At 34.7% G+C, this 13018-nt stretch overlaps 1 protein-coding gene across 1 annotated transcript in view; it reads right to left on the bottom strand.

Annotated features, from left to right (window-relative positions):
- The window catches only part of LOC127866189 (BTB/POZ domain-containing protein KCTD5-like), a 35530-nt gene that overhangs the window by 17489 nt on the left and 5023 nt on the right, over window positions 1-13018 (bottom strand). Inside the window, exons 2-3 of the mRNA XM_052406614.1 lie at window positions 5124-5232; window positions 1996-2087 (exon numbers count right to left, since the gene is read on the bottom strand). Coding sequence (XP_052262574.1) covers window positions 1996-2087; window positions 5124-5232 — 201 coding nt within the window. The remainder of the gene's footprint in view (window positions 1-1995; window positions 2088-5123; window positions 5233-13018) is intronic.

Below are 13018 nucleotides of genomic sequence, written 5' to 3'. Positions count from 1 at the left end.
TGATGATGGAGGACAAATGCTAAACAAAAAGCGATCACAAAAGCTCACCATGAGCCAGGGGCGTAGGTAATGGGGAGGCAGTTGCCTCCCCAATATTTCGGCTAGTCGTCATTTTATAAATACAACTTAAAATCCCCAAAAATCGCCGCCCCAAAACCAGTCTGCTCCGAGGTTGCCAATATTGATGCGTCAATATCCCTTGTTAGGTGTCATAAACCAGGGGCCCGGGTAAATGTCATTGCGTCAAATGTTTTATTGTTCTTTTCTGTGATTGCAATGTCTGTGTTTTGATTAAGGACAGGCTTTTCTTTTAATTTAAATTGATCGCTTTAATTCAAAGGTAACTGCCATTTAAAACAATTTTTAGTAAATATATGCGTGAAAAACATTAATTTGATTGAAAATATTTTTGTTCTCCAAGTACATGTATAACAGTTATTATTCGATTATAAATCATTTAAACAATATCATATATGTAATTGTTTAATGTTCAAAATGAGTATTTCTAATCAGCCTCGAAATTTTGCTTTTCCTAAGCGTACATTCTGGAAGAAAAAGCCAGAACAGCATTCATTCCAATCTGGTTGGTTTGATTCGTTCACATGGCTCCACTACGATGAGGTATGTATATTAGTATTAAATTTTAATTTGCGACCGTTCTTACCTTTTATGAACCTAACGTCGATCTAAATCAGAGCTCCAGATAAGGTTTTGTGAAATTCTTAACATTACTACCATATTTTCAAAAATAATTCTTAACTCTGAAATTTTATTCTTAACGTTACTACTAAGTTTTGGAAAATAATTCTTAACTTTTCTAAATGACCTAAAATAAATAATAATGGTTATTTTCATGCAAAAAATCAAAATAAACATACTAGCAATTTAAACAAGTTCAACAGTGTCTATTCAGTATTATACATATTTATTTTTCAAATATCTTCATATGCCCAAATGGTGCTTAGATTGCATGCCTTCAATGAATTTTTACATATTTCACAATTAAAACGGGTCTCCCCTTCAATCTTTTCAACGATTGGCCACGGGAATTGTCCCTTCCACTTGTTCAATGTTTTTTTGTTTAAGTTTGGACCCGTCGTGTCGCGTTTTTTTTCGCTTTTCCGACTGTTCCGGCAACTGAACATACAACATCGTATAAGATCTTTTCTATAATGTCTTTCTTAACATTCAACTTCGGCTCACTTTCCGTACAATATGTTAAAAGCGTGTTTTTGCACACTTTGCAGTTTTTAGGACGCTCTCAGGGCGCCGTCATTGTTTTTTGACAGATAGACTGTACACGCCCCTTTTATTGGAAAAAATGCGCTTTGTTAAACAAACCTGATAACCATTTTATATAAGCACCGAAAAGATCTTTAATACGCGAAAAGAACTCAATAAAAATCGATACGAACCAATATAAAAATAATATTCGTTACTTGATTTTGTAATTCTTAATGGTACGACAAGATTTTAAAATAAATACGTAACAGACTTGAAAATAATCTGTAATTACGAAAATACGACCCTTATCTGGAGCTCTGTAAATACAAACGAAATTTACAAAAAAAAAAAACACAACATACAAATAATACTCATATTGTTGCTTTATAATGTTTTTTTATTATATTCATTAATATTTAACACACAATTTATTACATTTACGATGTTATTCTTTTCAGAGCCGGGACCTTGCGTCCGCCTCCCTAATGTTTGGAGGTTATCTATGCCCCTGTGAGCTAAAACCGTATTGCTAAATTAAACAAATGCAACTAAATTTCAATTTAACAGTGTTCAGTTATAAGACGTTTATCTCATGGAATATTCTTTATTATTGCAACTCAAGTCTTAAAATGTTTATGTTTAATTTCAAGTCATTGCATTTCAAAGAGGGAACAGCATTGCTTCATGTTGGATTCAAAAGTAAGTTTAACTGTTCATTTTTAAACTACAGTTATTTATAATTTAGACTGAATGATAAAGAAGGTTGTTTACCTGATTTTGCTTCGCATCTCTTTCACGAATCTTGTCCCTGACTAGCACTATCAAGTTAGGTATATTATAGAACTCTGCTTCCTCAAGAATGCCTGAATGAAAAGAAACAAAACACTGTTAGCAACAAACTAACAAGCATAACCAAAGTCTGATACTTACATTTTCATGAGTTTCTTACAATACACACAATACTTATAAAACATTTATCCATCCACATTTACAAGTCTGAGATAACATTCACTCATTTAAAAAAGTTAAATTGATGTTGGCTTATGAACTGCAACAAGAGATCAAAATAATGAAAGTACTTTATGAAACATAAATATTTAATTTCTAGGCCTATTGTTATTTTTTCACTTGGCTATATTGTTAGAATGTTTTTACCGACAATAAATATGAAGATTAGACAAAGAAAGTGACTTCTAGGGTATAAACATGCTTTTTAATGCATTCTAGTATTTTATTTATAGCTCACATGTTCAAACTTAGCTGAAATTTTCTTGGGACAAATGTTCAGACCAAGTTTGATGAAGATTGGCCAACAAATGTGGCAATTAGTGTGTTAACAAGGTGTCAAGATAGACGTTTAATTACTTGACCAAGTTTGGTGAAGATGGGACTGTAAATGTGCCTTTTTGAGAGATAACAATATTTTACTAAAGACATATGAAGACAAGAGATGTGTTTGTCAGAAACACAATGCCCCCTATAGGCTGCTTTGAAATAAAATTTCAATAGATCATTTGGCTGGTTTAGAAATTATCTCCCTTTTATAGCTTATTACTTCCCTTGGATTGTATTTTTTGGACTTTTGTTCTTGAAGGAAGACCTTGACATCTCACCACTCAAAATGTGCAGCTTCATGAGATACACATGCATGCCAAATATCAAGTTGCTATCTTCAATATTGCAAAAGTTACGGCCAATGTTAAAGTTTTCAGACGGACGGACAGACTGACTGACTGACGGACAGTTCAACTGCTATATGCCACCCTACCGGGGGCATAAAAAGTGTTACTGTAGCCATATAAGGAACACCGCCTCGTCTTCCGGCAGCAATTTTTTTCCAAGGAACCGGCACCATTTTTCATCTAAGCCAAAATATCAATAGAACAAATATTCTGCCCATGTTTTATGAAGATTTTACCATACATTTGACTCTGGAGGCCGGGCATATTTTTCAACGAACTGGAACTATTTTCGAACTCATCCGAGATATCATATTCAAATATGTTCTAACCAGGTTTATGAAGACTTGACTACAAATAAGACATCTAGAGTGTTACCAACGTTTTACTTAAGCCATCTACGGAAAACTACCCCGCCTCCTGGCTGCCATGTTATTCAACGGACCAGAACCATTTTCGAACTCAGCTGAGATATTGGGACATTGTTCTGACCAAGTTTCATGAAGATTGTTTAAAAATATATGGCCTCTAAAGTGTTTAAATGGTAAATATTGATCATGACGTTGATCACAAAAGCTCACCATGACCCTCAGGAGTGCTCAAAATGTCTTATATTTGCACACTAATATTTTGAAGTAAACCTGACCGTTCAGAAAACATAGAAATAATTATTCCAATTATGGTAGCCATTTTTATTAAAATAACCATAAACATTCAAAGTTTGAACATAGATTAACTATTATTTTATGTGATGCACTTTAAATCGATTTACAATATTTAATAATTTGTATTATAAATGAATGAACAAATATATAGAAAGACAGTGTTGGCAGAAGCAAGGATATGCCTCTTTTATACATTGTAACTGCAACTTTTCTTAGCACTGAAATTCGCCAACTTCTGACTTCAGATTTGTATGTAATACATGTCCGCAATAATGGAATATTCATGGTTACTACAAACTGTGGTTGGGAAAAAGAAGGACACTTGGGAGTTCTGTTTGTCACATGTGATCGTAATGGGCCCTTATTATTTTATTCCATTGACAAGTTCATTGAAATGATAAGCAGATTAGCGGGACCTGATAACTGTTAACAAGTGTTTGAAACAACTAAGCCAATTGCCAATTAGTCAACACCCTTGAAAAACAAAATACACACAATTGGTACTAAAGTTGTTTACAATTAGCGGTAATCATTACTATTCTACCTAAACGAAGTGAACGCATTCGATAAAACCTTAACTGCATCCTAGTTTTACAGCAATGCCACATGTCATTTCAATAAACTGTATAATGTGCACCCCTTTAAGTCAAAACTGGATTTATCTTGATTACAAAACAGACTTAGTAATGTATGTGTTGATTACATTGGATCTTAATGCTGCTTGCCTATGGTAATTCAGTCTTAATTTTGTTTAAACATCGGACATAATTATTTGTTAGATTCTTAAATTCATCACTCGGTCCACTGACCAAATAGAAGATAATTTATGCCTGACGAATAATAATGGTTCCACAGTTAATGGTAGGAAACACACAAGTTTTTCAAAAAAAAACCAACACAAAAGAACTTCAATAGTCAGATGCCTTTAAAATCGTAACTTTCATTTAAGATGTTGACTTGGTCAAGAAAAGGTCAAAGGTTGCATGGTTGAAAGTAAATTATTGTACTTTTTTCAAAGGCTGGAAACCAGTTAATATTGACTTATGGAAAATCCTCATTTTATCTTCCTTCGCTGGTAGATTGCTAGAGAGCTTGACTGCTTGATTAATTTATTAATCATTCTATTTTATCACAATTTGCCATATACATGTGCTAGCAAAAAACAATGAAACCAATTGATAATTTTGACAGGTTTGCTGTTTTGTTTTCATTTCGTACCAAAATGAATACTTTAACACTTCAATTTTTTTAAGGACAGGCAGTTTGGGAAATTATGATGGACCTCTGCATTTAAAATTGGAATATTCCCATTTTTTTGTTATCCTAAATAATCATTTAATTTTCAAAATAGAAAATTTCACAATTCTAATAAATGAAATATGTATCACCCTTTTTAAGTTAATGGCTAATCCATGAAACTAGTTTTGATGTAAAAACATTAGGTCAATGATGGCACAAAAACCAACTGTCAAAACTTGATGTGCAATCTCCCCTGAGAATTGATAATCCATTAATTGTATCAATCATCAAATGATTCAACACAAATTTCACCTACCTTCCTCAGGCAGATCTTTGTTGTAAACAAGTTTCCCATGCCTCAAATAGTTGAGAACTGGTCCAAAATATGCTGCATCTCGGTCAATAAGATAGGCACCATTTTCATCCTAAAACATAAAAGTAACCATACTTTCATGCATTATATATAAGTACATACATTGTAGTCAATAACAATTCTTTCATTATCTACAAATTTCATTTGCCAATCGTATGCAAATTGTAATTGATGATTTTGGTCAATCTGATTAGTAATTAAACAGGTGTTTTCTTAAACGGACTTGTACACAGACTTGCATATTTTTGACATATTTATAAAATGAAATACAAACAAAACAGTAATATTTGAAATAGATTATATAATTACAATAACAAGGATAAAAAGTGCCTTCCCCTGGGCTCTCATCCGAGGACCTCTCGAAGCAAAAACTATTGCACTACCACTACACCAAACTGACATTAAGGTTTATGGGCTTATATAATTAATTTTGTTTATTGATGGTTGCAGATGGATGAATAGGGTAATAACTGTAAAATAACCAAGTGAAAGGTTATTGTTTTTATGGGCTGCAATAGACTGATCCCGGAATATGCTCGAGTCAAGAAACAAACACTGATCCCTCTGTACAAACAACGCTGGTCCATTATATCAATCACTGACAGCTTGATTTAAATAATAACGGTTGATATGGTGTGTGATTTTGAAAGGATTATAATTGGTTAACTATATTTATACCAACAGATTAGTGGGTTTTTCCAAAGGTTGCTTCTCTGGGATACATTGTACATATACTCTCCTCATTGATATCTATACACACATGAATATTCATTTTAAAGTCCTGTATAGTGTGACCCCGAGATATAGCGCTGACAAATTACATCATACATGTACAAAAAAACAAGCAAATTCATTGAATTGATATCCCCCGCCAATATGCTTCTTGACACTCCTACCAAGTTTCAATGAAATCCGCCAAAGCACTTGCAGGACATGGCTCCGGACACAAAAAAAGCAGTTTTTCAAGATATAAAGCAGGGCCTTTTTTCCTTCTTTGGGACCCGCCGAAAATCAGCCCTTTCCCCTCAGCAGGTAAATTTTCCCCCAGACTTCATTTTTTTCCCCTAAAACTTTTTTAAACTTCTTTAAATATCTTAGTTAACCTGATCCAGTGTAGAAAATATAACATATTGCATAATTAAATTATCTGTTGCCTTGAATTTGTTTTAAAAACAGCAAAATATGTTGAATTGATTATTTAAGACTTTCCTTATTTTCCCCAAAATCCGGCTTTTCGCGTGATTTCCCCCCCCCCCCCAAATTCCGAATTTCTGGCATTATTTTCCCCTAAAAAAGGCCAGGCCCTTTCCCCAAAAATCAGATAAAAAACCCTTGTAAAGGGCCATAACATCTGTTATTAGCAAATGATGTACAATGCCATTTTGCGTGCATCATCATCTTAGCCATATACATACTCATACCAAGTTTCAATGAAATCCCCCAAAGCACTTCCAAGATACACTACGCGACCCGTGATTTTTGCCGCGATTCTCGCATCACCGCAATCGATGCAACGTAAAAAATCGCGGTGATTAAGAGCGACAAAAAAATTTGGGTGATGTCTCGGCGACTCCACGGTGACCGTCTCGCGATGTATCTCGCTGTAACGCAATCAGCGCAAATCACCGCGAACAGCCGTGGCTTACCTTTTTAAGCGATTTACGTTGAGGGTTACACTAACATGTACATGTAACATATATGTATACACTTACATAATACATTGCAATAATAAAGCTTTTGTTGTTGTTGTATACAATGGACGTATTAGCTAAAATACTCCCGTTCCGACATGAACTTGATGAAGTAATGTCGGAAGCTTTAACGGCTCCAAATTAATATAAAAGCGCAGAATGATCATGCAATAATTATTGAACATAACATGTAAACATTATTTAACTAATTGCATTAGCAGAATGTTTATTAAAACTTACAAGCAATTATATTCCAGGCCCGAATACACTACCACTGTTCAAATTCCATATTGTTGCCATATACATGTAGCACTGTGTAAATTGAAAGTTGCATAGTGTTTCGTCATTGGTCGGTTATAAATACCTTGTTTCTCTATACATGGTATTTGATTTAGACGAAACTAATAATTTAGTAATTTACGAGAAATATGATATAAGTTTTCCATTTAAACTTTGATCTTACCGTGTGTGTTTATTGATGTTGTTAATTATGTTAAGACTTATTTTTGCATTTCATTAAGAATTATAATGGGTAGCCCATTTGTTAACAGTGTTAAGCAAAATATTTGCGCATTAAGACACGGAAAATTGTTTAAGTAACACTTTCATTTAAAGGTTAAATGTAATCGGTAGATTACGTCTAATTATTTGGACTAAATGATGCTATACTTATTTATTTTCTGTTTCAGGCTCCAATGCGAATAACTCGTATTACTTTCCGAGCGTTGTACATACATTCACAATGCTTGAAATACATTACTGTTCTATTTTTATGTATATGTTATTATGACATCGTGTTATATAATATGTTGTTATTTCATCATTGCCAATATATTAAAGCCATTAAACATTGTGTTTTTTTGCTAAAAAAAACAAAACGAGTACCCCGGTATATCAACGTAGCACTTAGCGTTCGTAGAATTCAATAAATTTGATGATGTATAATGTACAGGCATTTCTCTGGGTTTTCACGCCCAAAACAAAAAAACCCTCAACATTTGATTATTTATTGTGTACTGTCCAGCCGGTGATAGTGTTTGTTCTAGTGTCTTATTGGCACTCTTTGTACGTGTTCAAACTGTGAAAAGATCACAGAAACAACAGGATGGCGCTGCCAATTAAGTGCGAGAATGGATCAAAGGGCATTGACAAAAAATAACAGTTTGCATATATTTTTTTGGCGTTTACTCAGATGGTCTCTCACAACAAAAAAACTATACAAGTCAAGGTATTATGTTTAACTTCTATCAGTAACAATACGGATACGGCGTGTTTGATTTGAAATGACTTTAAAAGAAATATCAAATTGTTGGCGATACAATTGTTTTAAAAAATACCAAAGAAACATTTAACCGAAATCAACAGAATTCAATGCTTTGCGCTTCACAGTATAAAAAAATCAATACTTGCACGCTCGTATACTAAGGGTGTCACGATACACTCACCTTACGATACGATACGTATCGCAGTACAGTGTGTACGATACAATACGTATCGCGATACGTATCGTAAGATGGAAACAACATACAAACCATTTAAAACCATTTTTCAATTTTATTTTAAGACCTCTACATATGTGTCATACAATATACAAAATAACATATAATGTCATGAAAGTACACGATTTGACAATTAGTTATTATTATTTACAAATCTAAAACTTTGATTAAATATGAACACGAAATTATGAAAATGTTTAAAAAATACGGACTGCTTTATGTTTCTTTTACTTCGATAGATTATTTAAGTTAAAAACAAGGGCTGTTTGTAAAACATGCATGCCCCCCATATGGGCTCTCCGTTGTAGTGACAGCCATTGTGTGAATATGTTTTTTGTCACTGTGACCTTGAAATAAAATCCAATAAGTATCATGGAATCATTTACTTATTAATACTAAGATGAAATTCTCTATACATTCTGTCTACAATTTATGACACTTATGTCAATGACCTGTGAAATGTATCCAATTAATAGTGCAAAAACCAATCAGGAGCTATACTAATCAATTATATCCATTATATGATTGAGTCTTTGATTTTTTGGATTCCTTTCACACATTTTGACTTATTTGACAATATGTGAAACATGCACACAATTTGTAATGTTTTATTTATTAATTAATGGTAATGAAACATGTTATTTATAGCAGTTAACTCCCCTAGTCAATGACCACCATAGATAGCAATGCAATCTGATTAAAAATAGCCAAGGCTAGTGTTGTGTATTGGGCAAATGTATACAAGTGCAACTTTACCACATGACCAGTATCATGTGTTTACCACACACAGAAGTCAGTTATGTAATAGACCATTAATTCCACTCCCAACTTTGGCCACTTGCCAAGATACTGACCAGTATCAGATGGAGTTGTGAAATGGTGTAAACAGTGTACACCAGTCCATGTAATACTGGCCTACCACTTGTACTAGTTGGTTTGGAGTTAATACAGTTATGCATGTTCAAATGAGACATTAAGCTCAAAAGTTAATTATATGTGCGCTCTGAAAACTTACCAGAGGACTGGGTTGAAATTTACAATCTTTACTTGGCATTTGAGGAAATCTGAACTCTCAGGGTTTGGATAGAACATCCCCAAATTAACTTTTCTTTACACTGTTGTTATTTTTGTTCAATACACAAATATTAACCTAACTTTACAAATCCTGTACAGTAAAGGAAACTAAATATAAGTTGATATTTTAATATGCTTGATCCTTTTTATGTATTAACATTGTTTTATACATACAAACTGTGTTGCTGTTTTTCAATTAACAAGCAGATTAAAAATTAATTATATTTTTATGTATAATTTGAATTGACAAAATTAAATGCAAGATGCGTAGCAAGAATTACATGTTTGATTTATTGTCAGTGAACTGTGACATTTTCTCAATGTTTCAGACCACCAGTTTGTAAAAGCTATCAACATCTTGGATGGTCAAGCTAAATAGAATTGACCCAGCAAATCACAACTGTCCTGTTGCCATATCATATTACATTGGTTTTTTAAATGTTAAATTCTCTCGTCATTTCCATAAACATAGTATTTACTGGCACAAAAACAAAGGCTTATACATCATTATGAATGAACATGTGTCAAAAATTCAATTTGACCTTTGACCTAGTGACCTGAAAATCAATAGGGGTCATCTGCGAGTCACAATCAATGTACCTATGAAGTGTCATGATCCTAGGCAAAAGCGTTCTTGAGTTATCATCCAAAAATCATTTTACTATTTCGGGTCACCGTGACCTTGACCTTTGACCTTGTGACCTCAAAATCAATAGGGGTCATCTGCGAGTCAAGATCAATCTACCTATGAAGTTTCATGATCCTAGGCATATGCATTCTTGAGTTATCATCCGGAAACCATTTGACTATTTCGGGTCACCGTGACCTTGACCTTTGACCTAGTGACCTCAAAATCAAAAGGGGTCATCTGCGAGTCATGATCAATCTACCCATGAAGTTTCATGATCCTAGGCGTATGCATTCTTGAGTTATCATCCGGAAACCATTTTACTATTTCCGGTCACCGTGACCTTGACCTTTGACCTAGTGACCTCAAAATCAATAGGGGTCATCTACGAGTCTTGGTCAATCTACCCATGAAGTTTCATGATCCTAGGCGTATGCATTCTTGAGTTATCATCCGGAAACCATTTTACTATTTCGGGTCACCGTGACCTTGACCTTTGACCTAGGGGTCATCTGCAAGTCATGATCAATCTACCCATGAAGTTTCATGATCCTAGGCGTATGCGTTCTTGAGTTATCATCCGGAAACCATTTTACTATTTCGGGTCACCGTGACCTTGACCTTTGACCTAGTGACCTCAAAATCAATAGGGGTCATCTGCAAGTCATGATCAATCTACCCATGAAGTTTCATGATCCTAGGCGTATGCGTTCTTGAGTTATCATCCGAAAACCATTTTACTATTTCGGGTCACCGTGACCTTGACCTTTGACCTAGTGACCTCAAAATCAATAGGGGTCATCTGCAAGTCTTGATCAATCTACCCATGAAGTTTCATGATCCTAGGCGTATGCATTCTTGAGTTATCATCCGGAAACCATTTCACTATTTCGGGTCACCGTGACCTTGACCTTTGACCTAGTGACCTCAAAATCAATAGAGGTCATCTGCGAGTCATGATCAATCTACCCATGAAGTTTCATGATCCTAGGCGTATGCATTCTTGAGTTATCATCCGGAAACCATTTTACTATTTCGGGTCACCGTGACCTTGACCTTTGACCTAGTGACCTCAAAATCAATAGGGGTCATCTGCAAGTCATGATCAATCTACCCATGAAGTTTCATGATCCTAGGCGTATGCGTTCTTGAGTTATCATCCGGAAACCATTTTACTATTTCGGGTCACCGTGACCTTGACCTTTGACCTAGTGACCTCAAAATCAATAGGGGTCATCTACGAGTCATGATCAATCTACCTATGAAGTTTCATGATCATAGGCGTATGCGTTCTTGAGTTATCATCCGACAACCACCTGGTGGACGGACCGACATACCGACCGACATGAGCAAAGCAATATACCCCCTCTTCTTCGAAGGGGGGCATAATAAAACGTGTTTACCAACTAGTAAAACTGGCTATCTTTGCTTGTGCCGTAGAAAACTCCAAGCGCAATTCGTAGAACCAGTAAATATTGCACCTTGTTTCGTGACGTAGGCGACACAGCACATTTTTGAGTTGTTGAAATTGAATTTTTATGGTTTCAAAGAATTTGCGAAATTCTCAGCGGAATCACAAAATTACAGCGCCTGCTTAGGAAATTCGAAGCGACTAAAGTCGTGATATAAAGCAAATGTTTATACGAAATAAACGCCTACCACTTTCTTACTGACAACACAAAATGCTTCTATATTTTTTTTATTAGAAGCTCGCTGAAGTTGATTTCAAATCAACTTCCCCCATTTTGGGGGGCGAATAACAGTTACTTCCATTGAAAATGCGTCATGGAAAATGCCGTACCGTACGGACTCGGAGGCGTATCGTGAACCGTGCCGAGGGGAGACTTTTACGATATACCGTTCCACGGAGTACCGTGACACCCTTATCGTATACCTTGACCTTGTACATTGCCGCATAATTTTATCGCTCTTTTGTCGAGAAATATACATGATGACTATATTGGAAGCATTTGTAAACGTCATGTTAACATTAAAACACCGGAAGTGTGTTTTGGATTATAAATTTTTATTCTCATTTGGGAATTTAACGGAGCACTAAATTTTATACACTTATGGTATATTTGTTTTGCATTGATTATTAATTTGTTACAACGCTTTACGTGTTGAAAAAATGTTTTGATAATACACTACGCGGCCCGCGATTTTTGCCTAAATCACCGATCACCGCGTTTGGGCCAACGTGGCAAATCGCGGTGATTCGCCGCAAATCATGGTGATTCACCGTGATAACACTCTACGGAAGATTCGCGATGATTCCGCCGTGATTTCACTGCGGCCATCTCGCGATAAAGATCTGTTTAATCATCGCAAAACACCGCGAATCGCCGTGATAGGCGTTGACTACTATATTTAAATTTCAACTTATTAACTAATGTCATTATTATTGACGATCACATTATATCGCGAAAATGTATTCCAATATGTAGGTAAACACCGTACTTGCTGAAAGTCAAATCCTGATTTCCAAACAAATATTTATTTTGTTGAAATAACAATTGTACAGTACGGCTCCACAGGTGGAAGTAACGTACCTTGGATAGTATTTTTTTAGGAGCCCAATATATTCAAATAAATATATAAAATCATGTTTAATGAGAAAAAAATTGACAAAGAGCCATGAAAAAAAATCCCCACCCTCTGATATTGGAATATCAGAGGATGGGGATTTTTTTTCATGGCTCTTTGTCAATTTTTTTCTCATTAAACATGATTTTATATATTTATTTGAATATATTGGGCTCCTAAAAAAATACTATCCAAGGTACATTACTTCCACCTGTGCATAAAACTTGATAAAAAAATACACAGACGACACAAATATAAAAATGTCAACCATTTGAATAATATCAAATGGTTTATTTGTAAAATTAATACTTTCACTTCGTCCCGATTTTCAGAAAATGACTTTTACATTTGCATCTAAAT

The sequence above is a fragment of the Dreissena polymorpha genome, chromosome 2 (assembly GCF_020536995.1).
Source record: "Dreissena polymorpha isolate Duluth1 chromosome 2, UMN_Dpol_1.0, whole genome shotgun sequence".
Taxonomy (NCBI): domain Eukaryota; kingdom Metazoa; phylum Mollusca; class Bivalvia; order Myida; family Dreissenidae; genus Dreissena; species Dreissena polymorpha.
Note: the sequence above shows the minus strand (reverse complement) of the source record. Positions and strands in the feature narration are given on the sequence as shown.